General features: G+C 45.5%; 1 protein-coding gene across 1 annotated transcript in view; it reads right to left on the bottom strand.

The window, feature by feature from the left end:
• The window catches only part of PTPN4 (protein tyrosine phosphatase non-receptor type 4), a 209,816-nt gene that overhangs the window by 16,857 nt on the left and 170,656 nt on the right, over nucleotides 1-22,303 (bottom strand). The window contains exons 22-26 of the mRNA XM_089662397.1: nucleotides 20,742-20,803; nucleotides 11,397-11,543; nucleotides 8,620-8,748; nucleotides 6,764-6,912; nucleotides 1,490-1,625 (exon numbers count right to left, since the gene is read on the bottom strand). Coding sequence (XP_089518523.1) covers nucleotides 1,490-1,625; nucleotides 6,764-6,912; nucleotides 8,620-8,748; nucleotides 11,397-11,543; nucleotides 20,742-20,803 — 623 coding nt within the window. The remainder of the gene's footprint in view (nucleotides 1-1,489; nucleotides 1,626-6,763; nucleotides 6,913-8,619; nucleotides 8,749-11,396; nucleotides 11,544-20,741; nucleotides 20,804-22,303) is intronic.

Here is a 22,303-nt window from a genome sequence, read left to right on the forward strand (position 1 = left end):
TGCAGGAATACACACAGAGAGAAAGAGAAATGATTGCTTTTACATCCTATATGGGTGTAAAAGCAATCAGTGTAAAAAAAAAAAAATAAATCTACATCACCCCCCACAAGTAGTACAGTGTCACCATGGTGACATTACTGCTAGGGTGACAGTATGTAAAAAAATAAAAATAAATCAAAAATAATAATATAAAAAAATAAAATAAAAATGTAAAAAAAAATGTTTAAAAATTATGTTTGGTTATAAACTAATTTGTTTTTTGTTTTTTTTACTAAAAAGATAATGGAATACATTTTGGCAAAGATGTATGATGAAATATTATTTATTTGCAAAATTTTGTAAAAAAAACACTTTTGTACAAAATTTTTGGACTTTTTCATTTACATAGCAAAAAAAATTAAAATCCCAGCGGTGAACAAATACCACCAAAATAAAGCTTTATCTGTCTCAAAAAAATTTTAAAAAATTAATTTGGGTACAGTGTTGCATGACCGCGCAATTGTCATTCAAAGTGTGTTAGCGCTGAAAGCTGAAAATTGCCCTGGACAGGAAGGGGGGGAAAGTGTCCGGACAGGAAGGGGGGGAAAGTGTCCGGTCTGGAAGTGGTTAATAATCCTGAAAGGCGATATACTCACCAATTATCTGGTGAGTGCGGTTCATGTTGGTTTTGCACTGGTGGATGGTGGAAGGACTATTATTGGCACTGAAGAAATTTATGAAAATATAAGTTTTTTTATCACGGGACGTTTTTTTTCGACATGTCACTGGACTTTTTTTGTTTTTTGTATGTGCCACAATATTTATGGCTTGATATTTATTGGGAACAGTGGGGTAGATTTACTAAAACTGGAGCCCTGAGAATCTGATGCAGCTGTGCATGGGAGCCAATCAGCTTCTAACTTCAGATTGCTCAATTAAACTTTGGCAATACAACCTAGAAGCCGATTGGTTTCTATGCAGAGCTGCACCAGATTTTGCACTCTCCAGGTATAGTAAATAACCCCCAGTGTGCTGTGTGGTGGGAGAATCGCCCCTTATGTGAGGAACGTTGGGAGCTGTGTTACAGGTTAAGTTCGGCTTTTACCATCAGTGGATGGCGGGTGTAATCCACAGACTCCTGCAGCTCCTTGTCAGTACCTCTGTATGGGCTTTCAGCTACTCAGCAGGAGGAAGTCTCAATGGACTTTGAGTGCGATGATCGACACACTTGTAGTCCACTGAGAACTACAAGGACCTCTGTGACCGCGACACTTGTATTGAACTGAGAACCGCATGTTTGTCAACTGCCCATTGACACGTATGTGTGACGTGGTAAGTGCGCTGAAGATCATCCTCACTGCTGCTGCACAGAAGCGTTAAATAGTGATGCCAAATTTGGTGCAGCAGAAAGATCAGTAAGAAGTGCGGTCACTATTAGTTAAAAGATGACCCCGTGACCGCACTGTGCTAGGCTCCAGTTCAAAGCATTGTCATTTCTACAAGAAGTTACCGGAGTCTGAATCATCATAGCCCGCTGGTCTCTCATTGTTCGTACGATGTCTAGCGGGTACACAGCCTGGTTACACTCCATCAGACACATCGCCGTCTCCATGGTGATAAGAACGCCTGTTCGACCAATCCCAGCACTGCAGAGGAAGAATAGGATGTATGTTATGCAGTATATCTGTACCGCCAATTATCCATGCCACAGTTGTTTCTGTATAATACAGAAGTAAACGAACGTGTATCCTGTAATGAAGTTGGGTCAGTGGATGGAAGTATTGAAGAGAAAGAGAGTGAGAGAAAGAAAAAGAATGAATTTTAATTAAAGAGAAATTCATTCCAAGAGGATAGAAACACTCCATGTTTTACTGGGAGCAGAGGGACCTAAAAAAACTGTACTTTACAGCATGTCATACATATCAGAAATTGTGGACTTATAGAACCCCTACCTGTACTATACCTTACCCCTGATAATATTCCTGGACTCACCCCTGTACTAAACCTTACCCCCGATAATATTCCTGGACTCACCCCTGTACTATACCTTACCCCTGATAATATTCCTGGACTCACCCCTGTACTATACCTTACCCCTGATAATATTCCTGGACTCACCTCTGTACTATACCTTACCCCTGATTATATTCCTGGACTCACCCCTGTACTATAAATTACCCCTGATTATATTCCTGGACTCACCCCTGTACTATACCTTACCCCTGATAATATTCCTGGACTCACCCCTGTACTATACCTTACCCCTGATTATATTCCTGGACTACCTCTGTACTATACCTTACCCGATTATATTCCTGGACTACCTCTGTACTATACCTTACCCCCGATAATATTCCTAGACTACCTCTGTACTATACCTTACCCCCGATAATATTCCTAGACTACCTCTGTACTATACCTTACCCCTGATAATATTCCTGGACTCACCCCTGTACTATACCTTACCCCTGATTATATTCCTGGACTACCTCTGTACTATACCTTACCCCTGATAATATTCCTGGACTCACCCCTGTACTATACCTTACCCCTGATTATATTCCTGGACTCACCTCTGTACTATACCTTACCCCTGATTATATTCCTGGACTCACCCCTGTACTATACCTTACCCCTGATTATATTCCTGGACTCACCCCTGTACTATACCTTACCCCTGATTATATTCCTGGACTCACCTCTGTACTATACCTTACCCCTGATAATATTCCTGGACTCACCCCTGTACTATACCTTACTCCCGATAATATTCCTGGACTCACCTCTGTACTATACCTTACTCCTGATTATATTGCTGGACTACCTCTGTACTATACCTTACCCGATTATATTCCTGGACTACCTCTGTACTATACCTTACCCCCGATAATATTCCTAGACTACCTCTGTACTATACCTTACCCCCGATAATATTCCTAGACTACCTCTGTACTATACCTTACCCCTGATTATATTCCTGGACTCACCCCTGTACTATACCTTACCCCTGATTATATTCCTGGACTACCTCTGTACTATACCTTACCCCTGATAATATTCCTGGACTCACCTCTGTACTATACCTTACCCCTGATTATATTCCTGGACTACCTCTGTACTATACCTTACCCCTGATAATATTCCTGGACTCACCCCTGTACTATACCTTACCCCTGATTATATTCCTGGACTCACCCCTGTACTATACCTTACCCCTGATTATATTCCTGGACTCATCTCTGTACTATACCTTACCCCCGATAATATTCCTGGACTACCTCTGTACTATACCTTACCTCTGATTATATTCCTGGACTCACCTCTGTACTATACCTTACCCCTGATAATATTCCTGGACTCACCCCTGTACTATACCTTACCCCTGATTATATTCCTGGACTCACCTCTGTACTATACCTTACCCCTGATAATTTTCCTGGACTCACCTCTGTACTATACCTTACCCCTGATAATATTCCTGGACTCACCTCTGTACTATACCTTACCCCTGATTATATTCCTGGACTACCTCTGTACTATACCTTACCCCTGATTATATTCCTGGACTACCTCTGTACTATACCTTACCCCCGATAATATTCCTGGACTCACCCCGGTACTATACCTTACCCCCGATAATATTCCTGGACTCACCCCTGTACTATACCTTACCCCTGATAATATTCCTGGACTACCTCTGTACTATACCTTACCCCTGATTATATTCCTGGACTCACCTCTGTACTATGCCTTACCCCCGATAATATTCCTGGACTCACCCCTGTACTATACCTTACCCCTGATTATATTCCTGGACTCATCTCTGTACTATACCTTACCCCCGATAATATTCCTGGACTATCTCTGTACTATACCTTACCCCTGATTATATTCCTGGACTCATCTCTGTACTATACCTTACCCCTGATGATATTCCTAGACTCACCCCTGTACTATACCTTACCCCTGATTATATTCCTGGACTACCTCTGTACTATACCTTACCCCTGATAATATTCCTGGACTCACCTCTGTACTATACCTTACCCCTGATTATATTCCTGGACTACCTCTGTACTATACCTTACCCCTGATAATATTCCTGGACTCACCCCTGTACTATACCTTACCCCTGATTATATTCCTGGACTCACCCCTGTACTATACCTTACCCCTGATTATATTCCTGGACTCATCTCTGTACTATACCTTACCCCCGATAATATTCCTGGACTACCTCTGTACTATACCTTACCCCTGATTATATTCCTGGACTCACCTCTGTACTATGCCTTACCCCCGATAATATTCCTGGACTCACCCCTGTACTATACCTTACCCCTGATTATATTCCTGGACTCATCTCTGTACTATACCTTACCCCCGATAATATTCCTGGACTATCTCTGTACTATACCTTACCCCTGATTATATTCCTGGACTCATCTCTGTACTATACCTTACCCCTGATGATATTCCTAGACTCACCCCTGTACTATACCTTACCCCTGATAATATTCCTGGACTCACCTCTGTACTATACCTTACCCCTGATAATATTCCTGGACTCACCTCTGTACTATACCTTACCCCTGATAATATTCCTGGACTCATCTCTGTACTATACCTTACCCCTGATGATATTCCTAGACTCACCCCTGTACTATACCTTACCCCTGATTATATTCCTGGACTACCTCTGTACTATACCTTACCCCTGATTATATTCCTGGACTACCTCTGTACTATACCTTACCCCTGATAATATTCCTGGACTACCTCTGTACTATACCTTACCCCTGATTATATTCCTGGACTACCTCTGTACTATACCTTACCCCCGATAATATTCCTGGACTCACCTCTGTACTATACCTTACCCCTGATTATATTCCTGGACTACCTCTGTACTATACCTTACCCCTGATAATATTCCTGGACTCACCTCTGTACTATACCTTACCCCTGATTATATTCCTGGACTACCTCTGTACTATACCTTACCCCCGATAATATTCCTGGACTCACCTCAGTACTATACCTTACCCCCGATAATATTCCTGGACTCACCTCTGTACTATACCTTACCCCTGATAATATTCCTGGACTCACCCCAGTACTATACCTTACCCCCGATAATATTCCTGGACTCACCTCTGTACTATACCTTACCCCCGATAATATTCCTGGACTCACCTCTGTACTATACCTTACCCCTGATTATATTCCTGGACTACCTCTGTACTATACCTTACCCCTGATTATATTCCTGGACTACCTCTGTACTATACCTTACCCCTGATAATATTCCTGGACTCACCTCTGTACTATACCTTACCCCTGATTATATTCCTGGACTACCTCTGTACTATACCTTACCCCTGATTATATTCCTGGACTACCTCTGTACTATACCTTACCCCTGATAATATTCCTGGACTCACCTCTGTACTATACCTTACCCCTGATTATATTCCTGGACTACCTCTGTACTATACCTTACCCCTGATTATATTCCTGGACTACCTCTGTACTATACCTTACCCCCGATAATATTCCTGGACTCACCCCGGTACTATACCTTACCCCCGATAATATTCCTGGACTCACCCCTGTACTATACCTTACCCCTGATAATATTCCTGGACTACCTCTGTACTATACCTTACCCCTGATTATATTCCTGGACTCACCTCTGTACTATGCCTTACCCCCGATAATATTCCTGGACTCACCCCTGTACTATACCTTACCCCTGATTATATTCCTGGACTATCTCTGTACTATACCTTACCCCTGATTATATTCCTGGACTCATCTCTGTACTATACCTTACCCCTGATGATATTCCTAGACTCACCCCTGTACTATACCTTACCCCTGATAATATTCCTGGACTCACCTCTGTACTATACCTTACCCCTGATTATATTCCTGGACTCACCTCTGTACTATACCTTACCCCTGATTATATTCCTGGACTACCTCTGTACTATACCTTACCCCTGATTATATTCCTGGACTACCTCTGTACTATACCTTACCCCTGATAATATTCCTGGACTACCTCTGTACTATACCTTACCCCTGATTATATTCCTGGACTACCTCTGTACTATACCTTACCCCCGATAATATTCCTGGACTCACCTCTGTACTATACCTTACCCCTGATAATATTCCTGGACTCACCTCTGTACTATACCTTACCCCCGATAATATTCCTGGACTCACCTCAGTACTATACCTTACCCCCGATAATATTCCTGGACTCACCTCTGTACTATACCTTACCCCTGATAATATTCCTGGACTCACCCCAGTACTATACCTTACCCCCGATAATATTCCTGGACTCACCTCTGTACTATACCTTACCCCCGATAATATTCCTGGACTCACCTCTGTACTATACCTTACCCCCGATAATATTCCTGGACTACCTCTGTACTATACCTTACCCCTGATAATATTCCTAGACTCAGCTCTGTATTACACCTTACCCCAGATAATTTAGGAATAAATAAAATCCCGGCTTGCGCAGTCTTCTTGTGTTGAGATCAGAGACATTCAGTTATCCCTCTAACCAGCAGGTGGCAGTGCTCTATCACTCTCTGACAACAGTTCATTATTCAGACTGCCCTGCATTCTCTGACTGGCTGTATTTTGTACCCAGACCTCGGTCCTCCTAATATACAAACCCAGCATAGCTTTTGGCAAATACAAAGCCGCTATCTGGCAAGCTCTGCTGAGCAGATTCGTCGCAGGACTCCAATCACAATACCTGCAGTGTACCACCACTGGCTCATCGTGGTTGGCTCTCTTCTGCCTTACAAGGCACACAAAATCCAGGAAGTCACTGGAATCGTCTGGGACGCCATGATCCGGCCAGGCCGTGTACTGGATCTGTGTGAGAGGACGGCTCTCGGTTTTCTGGATTAGAGAAACACAGAAAGATACATGGATATAGCCGAAGTTTATATTCAGCTTATATGTTGCCACCTCCCCCTGCACTAACATGCAAGAACAATTTTAAATAAAACGTTTCTGTTTTTATTATATACGTTATGTTAGACCCAGTGACATCATAACCGGGTCTCTGTGCTTCTCTATGCAACAGTGGTAAACTATGACTGGTGGAAGGAGACGGCAGGGTGCAGTACATAGCTTTTGGAAACATCATAGCACCCTGCCTCAGTACTCCTCCCAAGAACCCTCAGCCCTGATGCAAGCAGTGGGTTGGCTCTTGGGAGGAGGTATGCAAATATAAAAAAAAGCCTTGACGGGAGGGTGACAGTCTGGAGGTGAGGGCATTCCAGGGCAGACTGTATGTGTATAATTACCCAAGGAAACACCAACACAAGATACTGAGCCTCAATGACCTAAAGCAGTGTTTCTCAACCTTTTTTCAGACAAGGCACCCTTTAAAATGATGGACAGTCCCGAGGCACCCTTTAAAATGATGAACAGTCCCGAGACACCCCATTCTAAAATGTGAAAAACAATTCTAATAGTTTTATATAATGCAGCAACATCCACACATGTAGGACACCAAACAGAGGTGATTTATCCTTCCAAAGCAAATACACTTTTGCACACTGGTACTGACTAGTATTCCCGTGTTTCTCTTCTCCCTCCGTTTTTCTCCATCACTGAGCTAATGTGACCCCAGCACTGATGGGGGGAGGCAGGGGAGGGTCAAACTAGGATGTTGTGCAGGCAGCTGACATTCTCCTTATCAACTGATGTCATTGGTTGTCAGGATGCTGGCGGCTAGAGGGTCGTAATGTTGCACACTGATAACTGGTGGCTTTGTGTAACTAAAAGGCCGGCTTGTTCCACTTAATGGCTTGTATACAAGTTTTTATGCAATTTTTAGACATTTTGCCAAGGCACCCCTGAAGAAACCTCAAGGCACCCCTGAAGAAACCTCAAGGCACCCCTGAAGAAACCTCAAGGCAACGCTGAAGAAACCTCAAGGCAACGCTGAAGAAACCTCAAGGCAACGCTGAAGAAACCTCAAGGCAACGCTGAAGAAACGTCAAGGCAACGCTGAAGAAACCTCAAGGCAACGCTGAAGAAGCCTCAAGGCAACGCTGAAGAAACGTCAAGGCAACGCTGAAGAAACGTCAAGGCAACGCTGAAGAAACGTCAAGGCAACGCTGAAGAAGCCTCAAGGCAACGCTGAAGAAGCCTCAAGGCACCCCTGAAGAAGCCTCAAGGCACCCTGGTTGAGAAAGGCTGACCTAAAGTGCTTAATATAAAAGGGGCAGGTGAGGGACAGACAGGCTGGAGCAGAAAGCGCTAGATGATGCTGGATGTCCTCCAGCCGGGAAATGAGGCGGGCTCCATCTGCCTTGCTGCAACTTCTAATGCACCCTGTGAGAAGTTTACAGTGTGCAGTGAAATCAGGGCTCAGGTTGACTTGTAAATGATAATCATGGATTTATATATAGAGAACAGTCTATGTATTTCTGCAAGAAATAAGGAAATATGACAAATGTGCTCTGTTTCTCCCAGTCATCCTATGGGATTTGCTGGCTGTAGCTTTAAAAAAGCTTTTAGCTGGCTTTAGCATGCTTAAGGCAGTGCCAAACATACCCCAAGGGCACAAGTGTTCTTTAAATAACAAAGACTCACCTCCAAGTTTGTCAGTGTCATCTCTCGGAAAACATACGCTGGGTTTCCTACTTCCGAGTGGCAGGTTATTTGGAAATTGCCGAATTCAGAGCTCCCTATGGGCTCCGGCCAGTACTGGTGGCACTTTACCTGAAAAAGGAATATCTTTGTGTAATTACTGGGTAGAAGGAATAATAAAATCACATAATAAAGAACATAACAATAAAGAACATTGTGGAACAATGAAGAAGCCTTTCTTGTCCTCCATATGCAAAGTTATGGCTGACACCTGAGTGGGCAGGGCATGGACACAACAAGAGCAAAACGATCGGGGGGTTGGGGCAATTAAAGTGAATCTGGGCATTGCCTGTACTAGACATGTGCTGTAATCCACCTGTACTCACCTTCCACTCCAAGCTGAGAAAAACACACTATATAGCCAAATGTTTGTGGATACCCGACCATCACACCTGTAGGCGGTAATTCCAAAACCAGGATCATTAAATATTACACGAGATTTTGGGGGATGTCTGTGGGATTTTGTGCCCATTTGTGAGGTCAGGTACTGATGTTGGATGAGAAAACGTGGCTCACAATCAGGGGCGGACTGACAACTCCTGGGGCCCCCGGGCAATGGGGGATCATTGGGCCCCTGTGTCCTTGCCCAAACTCAAAAAAGCCTATGAAAAAGGTACCAGGGGCATCTCAGTGGGCCCCCTACTGACCCCAGGTCCTCGGGCAGTGCCCGAGTTTCCAAATGGTCAGTCCGCCCCTGCTCACAATCAGCATTCCAACTCATCTCAAAGGTGTTCAGTACGGCTGAGGTCATGACTGTGGAAGACACTCAAGTTCCTCCACACCAAACCCATCAAACTAGGTCTTTATGGAGCTGGCACTACACAAATTTTGGAGTTCATCAGTGAGAATTTGTGTTCAATAAACCAAAAGAAAATCTGTGAGTTCAGGTACTGATGTTGGATGAAAAGAACTGACTTAGCATCGGAGTTCCATATCAGTCCAAAGGTGTTCAGTAGGGTTAAGGTCAGGACCTGTGCAGGACACTCGAGTTCCTCCACACCAAACTGGTCAAACCATGTCTTTATGGTGATGTTCATTGAGAAGACCTGGCTCGCAATTAGAGTTCAAATTCATCTCAAAGGTGTTCTGTAGGGTTCTCAGGGCTCTGTGCAGGACACTCAAGTTCACCACACCAAACTATGTCTTTATGAAGCTAGCTTTATTCTTCTAGAAAGGTTTCCTACAAAATGTTGGAGTATGTCTGTGTGGAATTTGTGTCCAATCAGCCAAAAGAACATTTGTAAGGTGAGCTACTAATGGTGGATGAGAAGATCTGGTTCATCATCGGAGTTCCAATTCATCCCAAAGGTGTTCAGTGTGGTTGAGGTCAGGGCTCTATGCAGGATACTCGAGTTCCTCCACACCAAACTGGTCAAACCATGTCTTTATGAAGCTGGCTTTGTACACAGGGGCCTTCCCCAAGCTGTAACCATAAGGTTGGAAGAGCTCAATTGTCTACAACGTCTTTGTATGATGTTGTAACTCCATTATCTGGAGAAAGGTTGTCATATTTTCAGTCAGTTAACTTACCCTATACTTTCAGGTAAGGGGGCACACGACCCTTGCTGCCTCTACATGAGATAGGGGAGGAGCCTATTAAGCCTTGTGCATGCTCGGTCTTTCAGAAAGATGAACTTTACATAGGGATTCAAGGAATTCTGATGGCAGATCAGGGGAAGCAGAGGGGGAAAAGCAGGAAAACTACATACAGCGGACCTAAAACTTTGCCCAATATGAGGAAAGTATATAACCGGATTAAAACAGAAGACGGTGGTCTATTGAAGGATATTCAGAAACATTCGAGGATTATTTAAGTATCGAAAACATAAATCAACGTTGCTAGCAAGTCAACCTGATGCTTGATGTGATCTGGTATCATTACTGGTTTGTAGCATGGATGCTTAATGGGTTGGTTAACTTTTACAAAGACAAACTGCCTATGCAGGTAAGTGGTGCCTGTAGAAAAGACAATCTGGGCAGCTTTGACCAAAGTTGGATAATGCCCTTGCTGTAGGTGTAGGCCATTTAAGTACCTCTCGAAGTCTGGCCGAAAAATTCCCAGAGATGAAACCACCCACCACCCCAGTTCTGCCTTGTTGCTAGGACGTTTCCAAGGCACTCTTAGCCGCTAGTGCTCACTCCCACCATCATAGAATGAAGCTCTTTATCTAATTCAAACCCCTTCCATGAGCTCTCTATCCCTCGTTGCAGCAGTTTTGAGCTCGGCGATGCTGCAATGGAGGAAATAAAGAACAGCAAATGTGCAGAGGCTTGACAGTTCGCTCCTGTGGTGTTGAGGGTGAGCAGTAACGGCTGTGAGTGTCTTAGCAACCTCCTAGCAACAAGGCAGAACAGGATAATGCCATCTTTGACCAGGCTTTGGGAGGTAACTAGATGGCCTACACCCATAGGAAAGCAATTATTCAACGCTGCACAGTTTATTGTTATTCTACGGGCACCCCTTATATGCATAGGCAGATTTTTTTTTACATCTGCTTTAGTGTTTTGGACATCTGTCCACAGATCTCCTTTTTTGAATGGTATTGCCATCCCAACTGGGAACGGTCGTGGGTCTGCAGCGCTCCAGACGTGGATGTGGAGCTGGGTTGCCCAGTGGAAGAAACAGTAATTTCTTTGTCTTAATGCACAACGTACATAGAAATAACACTGCAACTATACTGAAAATGTGTTACAAACAAATATTGTGGCTTTTGACCTACCCTTCCACGTTCCACCTGTGTGGTCAGCATCACCACCATGGAGGAGCCCTGCTCCCACGTCATCTGCCAGAAGTCCGGACAGGTATTGGGCAGGGGGCCCTGGCACGCGATGTAGCGGTTTATTATGCTGGAAGAAGGGATTTCCATCTGTGGATGATAAAGCAGAATTTATGATATGTGGAATCCTTTTTTTTAAGGGACCAACAGTGGAGAGGGTCTCTGCAGTCCCTATCTTTCCACCATCAGCATACCACCCCTCCCCCATAAGGTAGAAAATACTCTGCTCCTGACCTTCTTTCTACCTTTCTGATTACATCCACCACCAGGACATCACACCTCCAGTATGACCTTCCATGAGGTAGAAATGCTCTGCTCCTGACCTCCTCTCTACCTTTCTGATTACATCCACCACCAGGATATCACACCTCCAACATGACCTTCCATGAGGTAGAAATGCTCTGCTCCTGACCTCCTCTCTACCTTTCTGATTACATCCACCACCAGGATATCACACCTCCAACATGACCTTCCATGAGGTAGAAATGCTCTGCTCCTGACCTCCTCTCTACCTTTCTGATTACACCCATCATCAGGATATCATACCTCCAATATGACCTTCCATAAAGTAGAAATGCTCTGCTCCTGACCTCCTCTCTACCTTTCTGATTACATCCACCACCAGGATATCACACCTCCAACATGACCTTCCATGAGGTAGAAATGCTCTGCTGCTGACCTCCTCTCTACCTTTCTGATTACACCCATCATCAGGATATCATACCTCCAATATGACCTTCCATAAAGTAGAAATGCTCTGCTCCTGACCTCCTCTCTACCTTTCTGATTACATCCACCACCAGGATATCACACCTCCAACATGACCTTCCATGAGGTAGAAATGCTCTGCTCCTGACCTCCTCTCTACCTTTCTGATTACATCCACCACCAAGATATCACACCTCCAACATGACCTTCCATGAGGTAGAAATGCTCTGCTCCTGACCTCCTCTCTACCTTTCTGATTACATCCACCACCAGAATATCACACCTCTAACATGACCTTCCATGAGGTAGAAATGCTCTGCTCCTGACCTCTCTACCGTTCTGGGTACATCAACCACCAGGATATCACACCTCCAATATGACCCTTCATAAAGTAGAAATACTCTGCTACTGACCTCCTCTCTACAGTTCTGGGTACATCCAACACCAGAATATTACACCTCCAATATGACCTTCCATAAAATAGAAATGCTCTGCTCCTGACCTCCTCTCTATCTTTCTGATTACATCCGCCACCAGGATATCACACCTCCAATATGATCTTCCATGAGGTAGAAATGCTCTGCTCCTGACCTCCTCTCTACCTTTCTGGTTACACCCATCTTCAGGATATCACACTCTCCAACGTGACCCTCCATATGCTAGAAAGTACTCTGCCCCTGGCCTTCTGTACGTTTGTGATTACACCCACAACTGTGATATCACATTTTACATCCACACAATAATAACAATATACCATACTTTGTGATTATCCATATAATAATAATACCCGTAATATCCACACAATTATAGATATAATTGTATTCACCCTTGGTTCACATCTGTGCGGGTGGTGCCGCTGCGGATCTGCACGAAAATCCGCAAAGAGAAATGCGGACCCGCGGGCGGGTGCCATTACTTCTAATGGCACACCGCCTGCACTGGAAAAAGAAACCGTACTGAGAACCGAGGTTCCCGTGCGGGCTGCGTTTTCCAAAGAAGTTCAGGGACTTCTTCCCTGCGTGTCACGGGCACGGGAGTCCATTCAAATAAATGGGCTCTCGTGCCCGCATGGCCGCATAGGTGTGAACCGGGTGTCAATCTATATGTCACCAACGGGGCACAATTTCTCCCACTGACATAAACAGTGGACATCATTCCTCCCAATGACACCAACAGTGGACATCATTCCTCCCAATGACACCAAAAACTGTTCCTCCTACTGAAACCAACAATGGGGCATTATTTCTCCCACTGACACCAATGATGAAGCACTATTTCTCCCATCGACACCAATGATGAAGCACTATTTCTCCCATCGACACCAATGATGGGCCGCTATTCCTCCCATTGACACCAATGATGGGGTGCTATTCCTCCCATTGACACCAATGATGGGGTGCTATTCCTCCCATTGACACCAATGATGGGGTGCTATTCCTCCCATTGACACCAATGATGGGGCGCTATTCCTCCCATTGACACCAATGATGGGGCACTATTCCTCCCATTGACACCAATGATGGGGCACTATTCCTCCCATTGACACCAATGATGGGGCGCTATTCCTCCCATTGACACCAATGATGGGACGCTATTCCTCCCATTGACACCAATGATGGGGCACTATTCCTCCCATTGACACCAATGATGGGCCGCAATTCCTCCCATTGACACCAATGATGGGACACTATTCCTCCCATTGACACCAATGATGGGGCACTATTCCTCCCATTGACACCAATGATGGGGCACTATTCCTACCATTGACACCAATGATGGGGCACTATTCCTTTCCCGAAGACCAAAGATGCACTGCTTACTCCCACTACCACCAGGACAATTTCTGCTCCCAATGGCCACAGTCCAGCCCCCCTAAAGTCTGAAAGACAGTAAACCAACCCCTTGTTAGAAAGCTTTGGAGACCCCTGCTTAACATTATGGAGGGTTTCTTGTGAGGTTATGATATCTTGATGTTGGAGGTAATCAGAAAGGTAGAGAAAAGGTCAGAAGCCCAGTATCTTCTACATTATAGAGGGTTCCCTGTGAGGTTGTGATATCCTGGTGTTGGCTGTAATAAGAACAGTAGAGAAGTTTGGGAACAGAGTATTCTCCACATTACAGAGACACTCATACTAGAAGGCCTGTCTCAGTATTCCTTGGGAAAAGTCAGGAGCTGGACTTGCTGCTGATCAGAAGAGAGGCTTTAAATCACTCAGCAGAACATGTGTTCCGGGAATGCCTGTTTATATAAAAGCTGAGAATCATGTTTCCAGCACGGCTGCCAAACCCCTCCTGGCCTGAGGTCGCTGACACCGTGAGAAAAGGATGATGGTGGTGGTGTATGTATGCAGCCAGCCTGCACCGGTGTTCCTCTGTACTGTAATATTTGGATATCAGCCTTCCCCTGAATAATCGAATATTCTTATAGGATCACGCTTACCAGCCATTTCCTCAAGTAGTTCAAAAGCTAAAGCGGAGTTCCAGCCGTTTTTGTGTTTATTAAAAGTCAGCCGCTACAGTTACTTTTAATAAACACACACTTACCTGTCCCGGGGTCCAGCGATGTACTCACCCGTGCCGTCCCTTCTCTCCTCCATGGCGCCGGCATCTCAACTGTGGGCACCAGGCTGTGACAGCTTGCGGCTTCACAGCCTGGTGACCATTGCGCATGCGTGAATCGCGCTGCGCCTCCTAATTAGTCCGGCCGTCTTCTGGGACCTGTGAAAAATCCCAGGAGACTGCGGTAGGGAGGAGGGGGCCGAACTACTGGCCTACTTCGCTGTGGCAAACTGAGCCGGAAGTGGGAGCGGTTACCTGCCAAAAACCAGGTATCCGCTCCCCATTCCCCCCCAAAAGGTGGCAAAGATGGCAGTAAAGGGGGGGGGAGAAGGCAAATAAGCCGTCAAAACCAGGTATCCGCTCCCCACTCCCCCCCAAAAGGTGTCAAAGATGGCAGTGGAGGGGGGGAGAAGGCAAATAAGCCGTCAAAACCAGGTATCCGCTCCCCACTCCCCCCAAAAGGTGTCAAAGATGGCAGTGGAGGAGGGGAGAAGGCAAATAGGTGGAGCTTCCGCTTTTGAGTGGAACTCCGCCTTAAACTGAACCTGATCTGTCCCCCAATGTCTCCAAGCTGAGCACAGTGCAGAAGTGCTGAGCCATTTAGCATCGGTGTTAGTCTTCAATCTGAACCCGTGGAACCCCTCACACCCAGGGGCCCAGGCTATACACTGCAATGTGTCTTTTACCTAAATCAAAATTAAGGTCTGTCCTCTCCTGGTGATAAGCCACATATCCCAAAAGCTAGAATATCACTTCCCACAATAGGCTCTGGCAGTTGGATGACAGTCTGCAGAGCATAATGTGAGAGCCAATCACACCAGAGTGCAGAACGAGCATTTCTGTGCGTTTAGACGTGTTGTGTTAGGATGCTCATTCAAAAATAAATGGGTTGTAATGCATCCAGCAGCCCGTCCCCTTTTTTTTATGGGACTTTAGATATTTAGATACGTCCATCACAGCAGCCGAACGTCAAATGTTGGTGTTACCCAAGGCGGTTTTGCTAGCATCAAGCCTGAGTTCCTCTTGAGAGAAGAATGGAAGCAGCGTGCTGCACCCTCTCAGTGGAACTGGAGGACAGGCCCAGGAAAACTGTTATAGTATATCAATTTTGGCCAAGTACACTAGAGAAGTGGTTTTCAACCACAGTCCTCCAGCCAGCTGCAGATCCCTTAACCTACTACATTGCCCTCAACCTGCTGCAGAGCCTCCAGCACTCCAACCTCCAAGTGTTCCTCAGCCCCCTCCAGAAAGCTCATGCCCTACAGAGCCACCATGTCTGCTGAAGAGTACCAGGCGCTCAGCCTTCACTGTGCCTCTACCCCACCCCCACCCAACCTTCCACAGTGCCCATCAGTGTGCTCAGAGTCTCCAACTCTCCACAGTGTCTCCAACCTCCAAGAGTGTTCCCAAGCCCCCTCCAGAAACCTCACCCCCTACAGAGCCACCAATTCTGCTGAAGAGTCCCCAACCCTCAGCCTCCACAGTGCCCCTATCCCCAACTCCCACAATGCTGCAGAGCCTTAACTCTCCATTGTGCCTCCAACTTCCAAAAGTGTTCCCCAACCCCCTCCAGAAACCTCATCCCCTACAAAGCCACCAATTCTGCTGAAGAGCACCCTGCCCTCAGCCTCCACAATGCCCTTACACCCAACCTCCTACAGTGCTGCAGGGCCTTCAACCCTCCATAGTGCCTCAAACCTCCTAGTGTTCCCCAGCCCCCTTCTGAAACCTCATTCCCTACAGAGCCACCATGTCTGCTGAAAAGTCCCCACCGCCTTCAGCCTCCCAGTTCCCCTAACCCCGCCCAAGCTTCCACAGAGCCCTTCAGTGTGCTACAGAGCCTCCAACCCTCCATAGTGCCTCCAACCTCTAAAGGGTGTTATTATTATTATACAGGATTTATATATTATTATTATACAGGATTTATATATTATTATTATACAGGATTTATATAGCACCAACAGTTTGCTCAGCGCTTTACAATATAACGGGAGACAATACAGCAACAATACAGTTCAATACAAGAGGGTTAGGAGGGCTCTGCTCCTTGGTGCTTACAATCTAAGAAGGAGGGGCTAGTGGTACAAAAGGAAATAACTGTGGGGGAGGGACTGGTAGGGGGAATAGAAGATTCCTTTATTAGCTGAGGGCAGGATAGGCTTACCTGAAGAGACAGGTTTTCAGAGATCGCCTAAAAGTAAGCAGAGAAGGCGATAGTCTGATAAATTGGGGTAGAGAGTTCCAGAGGATGGGGGAGGCTCTGGAGAAGTCCTGGAGACGGGTTCCCCAGAACCCTCCAGAAACCTTATCCTCTACTGAGCCACCATATCTGCTGAAGAGCCCCCAACCCTCAGCCTTCACAGTGCCCCTAACCCCAACCTTCCATAATGCCTCCAACCTCCAAAGGTGTTCTCCCAGCCTTTTCCAGAAATCTCATCCCCTACAAAGCCATAAAGTCCGCTAAAAAGTCCCCACCCACCCACTTCGCAACCCCCATCTTTCCCTACAGTGATACCCAGCTCCGTCCAGCATTTCAATCCATGTTTCACATTCCCACACTTTGATTGTGTGAGTGTAAATTTTATTCTTCATTGTTGGGGCATGGGAGATTTTGGAAGAATTTACTGGGCCCTGGTCTCAGAAAGGTCAAGTACCCATGCTCTAGAGCAGAAGTGTCAAACTGGTGGCCCTACAGTTGTTGCGAAACTACAAGTCCCATCATGCCTCTGCATTTGGGAGTCATGCTTGTAACTAGTCAATCTTGCGATGCCTCATGGGACTTATAGTTTGGCAACAACTGGAGGGCCGCCAGATTGCCACCCATGTTCTAGCTGCTGGCTTCCTGACAATCAATTACATCATCAGTTGATGAGGAGGACGTTGGCTGCCTGCACATCATCCTACTTTGACCCTCCCCTGTCCCTCGCCATCTGTGCTGGGGTCACATTAGCTCAGTGATGGAGAACAACTGAGGGAGAGGAGAAACATCGGAACCAGTGTGCACAAGTGTATTTGTGTTGGAAGAATAAATCTCCTCTAATGTTGGCTGCCCTACATGTCTGGATGTTGCTGCATTATATAAAACTATTAGAACTGTTTTTCACATTTTAGTATGGGGTGCCCTTTTAAAATTATGGACATGCTTGAGGCACCCCATTTTAAAATAGGGTGCCTCAAGACTGTCGATAATTTTAAAGGTGCCTCGGGACCGTCCATAAATTTAAAGGGTGCCTCAAGACTGTCGATAATTTTAAAGGGTGCCTCAAGACTGTCGATAATTTTAAAGGGTGCCTCAAGACTGTCGATAATTTTAAAGGGCGCCTTGGGAAAATCCATAATTTGAAAGGGTGCCTCTGGACTGTCCATAATTTTAAAGGGTGCCTCAAGACTATCGATAATTTTAAAGGGTGCCTCGGGAAAATCCATAATTTTAAAGGGTGCCTCATGACTGTTGATAATTTTAAAGGGTTCCTCGGGACTGTTGATAATTTTAAAGGGTTCCTCGGGACTGTTGATAATTTTAAAGGGTGCCTCGGGACTGTTGATAATTTTAAAGGGTGCCTCGGGACTGTTGATAATTTTAAAGGGTGCCTCGGGACCGTCCATAATTTTAAAGGGTGCCTCGGGACCGTCCATAATTTTAAAGGGTGCCTCGGGACCGTCCATAATTTTAAAGGGTGCCTCGGGACCGTCCATAATTTTAAAGGGTGCCTCGGGACCGTCCATAATTTTAAAGGGTGCCTCGGGACCGTCCATAATTTTAAAGGGTGCCTCGGGACCGTCCATAATTTTAAAGGGTGCCTCGGGACCGTCCATAATTTTAAAGGGTGCCTCGGGACCGTCCATAATTTTAAAGGGTGCCTCGGGACCGTCCATAATTTTAAAGGGTGCCTCGGGACCATCCATACTTTTAAAGGGTGCCTCGGGACCGTCCATAATTTTAAAGGGTGCCTCGGGACCGTCCATAATTTTAAAGGGTGCCTCGGGACCGTCCATAATTTTAAAGGGTGCCTCGGGACCGTCCATAATTTTAAAGGGTGCCTCGGGACCGTCCATAATTTTAAAGGGTGCCTCGGGGCCGTCCATAATTTTAAAGGGTGCCTCGGGGCCGTCCATAATTTTAAAGGGTGCCTCGGGACCGTCCATAATTTTAAAGGGTGCCTCGGGACCGTCCATAATTATAAAGGGTGCATCGGGACCGTCCATAATTATAAAGGGTGCCTCGGGACTGTCCATAATTTTAAAGGGTGCCTCGGGACTGTCCATAATTTTAAAGGGTGCCTCGGGACTGTCCATAATTTTAAAGGGTGCTTCGGGACCGTCCATAATTTTAAAGGGTGCCTCGGGACCGTCCATAATTATAAAGGGTGCCTCGGGACTGTCCATAATTTTAAAGGGTGCCTCAAGACTGTCCATAATTTTAAAGAGTACCTCTGGAAAATCAATAATTTTAAAGGGTGCTTCGGGACTGTCCATAATTTTAAAGGGTACCTCTGGAAAATCAATAATTATAAAGGGTGCCTCGGGACTGTCCATAATTTTAAAGGGTGCCTCAGGACTGTCCATAATTTTAAAGGGTGCTTCAGGACTGTCCATAATTTTAAAGGGTGCCTCGGGACTGTCCATAATTTTAAAGGGTGCCTCAAGACTGTCCATAATTTTAAAGGGTGCCTCTGGAAAATCAATAATTTTAAAGGGTGCTTCGGGACCGTCCATAATTTTAAAGGGTGCCTCAGGACCCTAGAGTCTAGAGCAGGGGTGGGCAAACATTTTGACTTGAGGGCCACAATGGGTTCATATATTGGACCCGGGGGCCGGACCAAGAGTAGATAAATTATGTGTATGTGTCATCCATAGTAAGTATAGTAATATTCCCCCATAGTAAGCATAGTAATTAATCCCCCATATAGTAATTCATCCCCCATATAGTAATTCATCCCCCATAGTAATTCATCCCCCATATAGTAATTCATCCCCCATAGTAATTCATCCCCCATATAGTAATTCATCCCCCATAGTAATTCATCCCCCATATAGTAATTCATCCCCCATATAGTAATTCATCCCCCATATAGTAATTCATCCCCCATAGTAATTCATCCCCCATATAGTAATTCATCCCCCATATAGTAATTCATCCCCCCTATAGTAATTCATCCCCCCTATAGTAATTCATCCCCCTATAGTAATTCATCCCCCATATAGTAATTCATCCCCCATATAGTAATTCATCCCCCATAGTAATTCATCCCCCATATAGTAATTCATCCCCCATATAGTAATTCATCCCCCATATAGTAATTCATCCCCCATAGTAATTCATCCCCCATAGTAATTCATCCCCCATAGTAATTCATCCCCCATATAGTAATTCATCCCCCATATAGTAATTCATCCCCCATATAGTAATTCATCCCCCATATAGTAATTCATCCCCCATATAGTAATTCATCCCCCATAGTAATTCATCCCCCATATAGTAATTCATCCCCCATATAGTAATTCATCCCCCCTATAGTAATTCATCCCCCATAGTAATTCATCCCCCATATAGTAATTCATTCCACATATTAAGTCCCCAAGTCCCCCGTGTCAATTCACTTACCTTTGCTCCGCGCGTTCCTCTCGCCGTGTCCCGCGCCGTTCCGGTGTAGCATGAAAATCTGTCTCCTATGAGGATCTGTCCCCCTCGACGTATCTGCGCATGTGCCAGTTTCAGTCATTAGCAGCCGATCGGCGATCTCCGGCACATGCGCAGATACGTCGAGGGGGACAGATCCTCATAGGAGACAGATTTTCATGCTACACCGGTGTTCAGGGCGGACTGTGAGGGGAGCCTAGCTCCGCGGGCCGGATTAAAAGGTCCGCCGGGCCGTAGTTTGCCCATTGCTGGTCTAGAGGAAGCTACGCAGTCTCTGTCATGCCCCTACCATTCCTACTCTGTAGAGGGCCACGGTATATGCTGTTGTCATTCTCTAAAGCTGACCCTTTCCTCCGAGGATCACCAGCAGTGGTACTCACGTTAATATAATTTGCATTGATGTAATCGTCCCCAACAAGTAATATAACTCGTGTAGCATCATCTGCAGAGACAAGAGAAGGTAGAAGACAGTCAGATTACTGGTGGAAGGTGTTCATGTTCTGTGCACAGAGGAGAGGGAAATATTGATACGAGCCGAGTTCAGCACAGGAGGAGAGATCAAAACACAAACAGACATCCATCCGACACTACAGAGAGAAGAGAAGGCAAAGCTAATCATTAATGGATGAAAGAAGTCTGTGCACAAACACAGATCTCCGGAAAGGACTGAACATGGCCATCAAACACTCGGGGAACTGTTACTCCTTCTTTGTGGCCCTCAACCAGCAAAAGAAATTAAACCGAATAAAACCCAGATCGTGTTAAAAGTGAAGTTTCATTCATTTACTGTATAGATTTGCTTCCCTGCCCCCTCATATCAATATGCTAACGAAATGCTTAAATAAAATCTGTTTTTACTACACATCTTATTTTACAACCAGAGATATCATGACTGGGTCTATGTGCTTCGCTATGCACTGCAGCCTGATAATGGCTGGTGGGAGGGGACAGCATGCAAAATATAGTCTGCCTAGAAATACCCACTCCTCCAGGCTGACATCCACCCCCATCAGGGCATTTTGATATTTGCATAATTCCTCCCAAGAGCCAGCCCACTGCTTACATCAGGACTGAGGGCTCTGGAGAGGAGTACTTTGACAGGGTGTGATGTTTTCAGGAAGCTATGTACACCATCCTGCTGGCCCCGCCCACCAGCCATGTTCTGCCTGCATTGAATAGAGAAGCACAGATACCAAAGGATGACATCACTAGGTCCAAAATAAGATCTGTAATAAAAGCAGTAAAATATATATTTTTTTATTTTTATGAGAAAAAAACTAAAGCTAATAAATCTCCTAATTTCAGAGTATACTGAACCATTAAAGGATAATTTCACCCTTTGACCAAAAATAATAAAAGCACATTTTTTGCAGGTAAAAAAAAAAAAGTGCATTTATTATTTTTGTCCAAAAGGAGCCTGTAAAGCAGTAGAGCGGTGATCAGCAGATCGCTGGTGCCATGCAGGTCTCCTACAGATCTGTCAGTATATCTGCTTGCCCATACGGGGTGTACTGACAAGAAGATTCAATGAACTACCACGGCGCTCCACAGCACCCTGGTAGTTCACTGACAACTACAAGCTGAAAGCTGCTAAGGCTGTCGGGGCTTGTAGTTCATTCATTCATTCACAGAATGAACAATGCCCCGCCCACACGGCCACACAAGAATGACAACTTTTACGGGGACAGCTTGCAGCAGTGCAGCACTGGGAGCATGTTACATGTTCCAACCTAAAAACGGGTGGAACATGTAAGATGTTCCCGAAGGTGAACAGATCCTTTAACCGCCTCCCGCCCGCCATATAAGGTAAAGACGGGCGCAAGGCGGTTCTATCGTTCTGGGAGGATGTCATATGACGCCCTCCCACTCTAACCGCGCATGCGCGGCTCCGGGGGCGTGCAGTGCAGCGATCGGTGGTGCGCTGTGTCCAATGGAAAGAACT

The sequence above is a fragment of the Staurois parvus genome, unplaced genomic scaffold, assembly GCF_062004578.1.
Source record: "Staurois parvus isolate SC_StPar_1 unplaced genomic scaffold, SC_StPar_1.0 ptg001466l, whole genome shotgun sequence".
NCBI classification, from domain to species: domain Eukaryota; kingdom Metazoa; phylum Chordata; class Amphibia; order Anura; family Ranidae; genus Staurois; species Staurois parvus.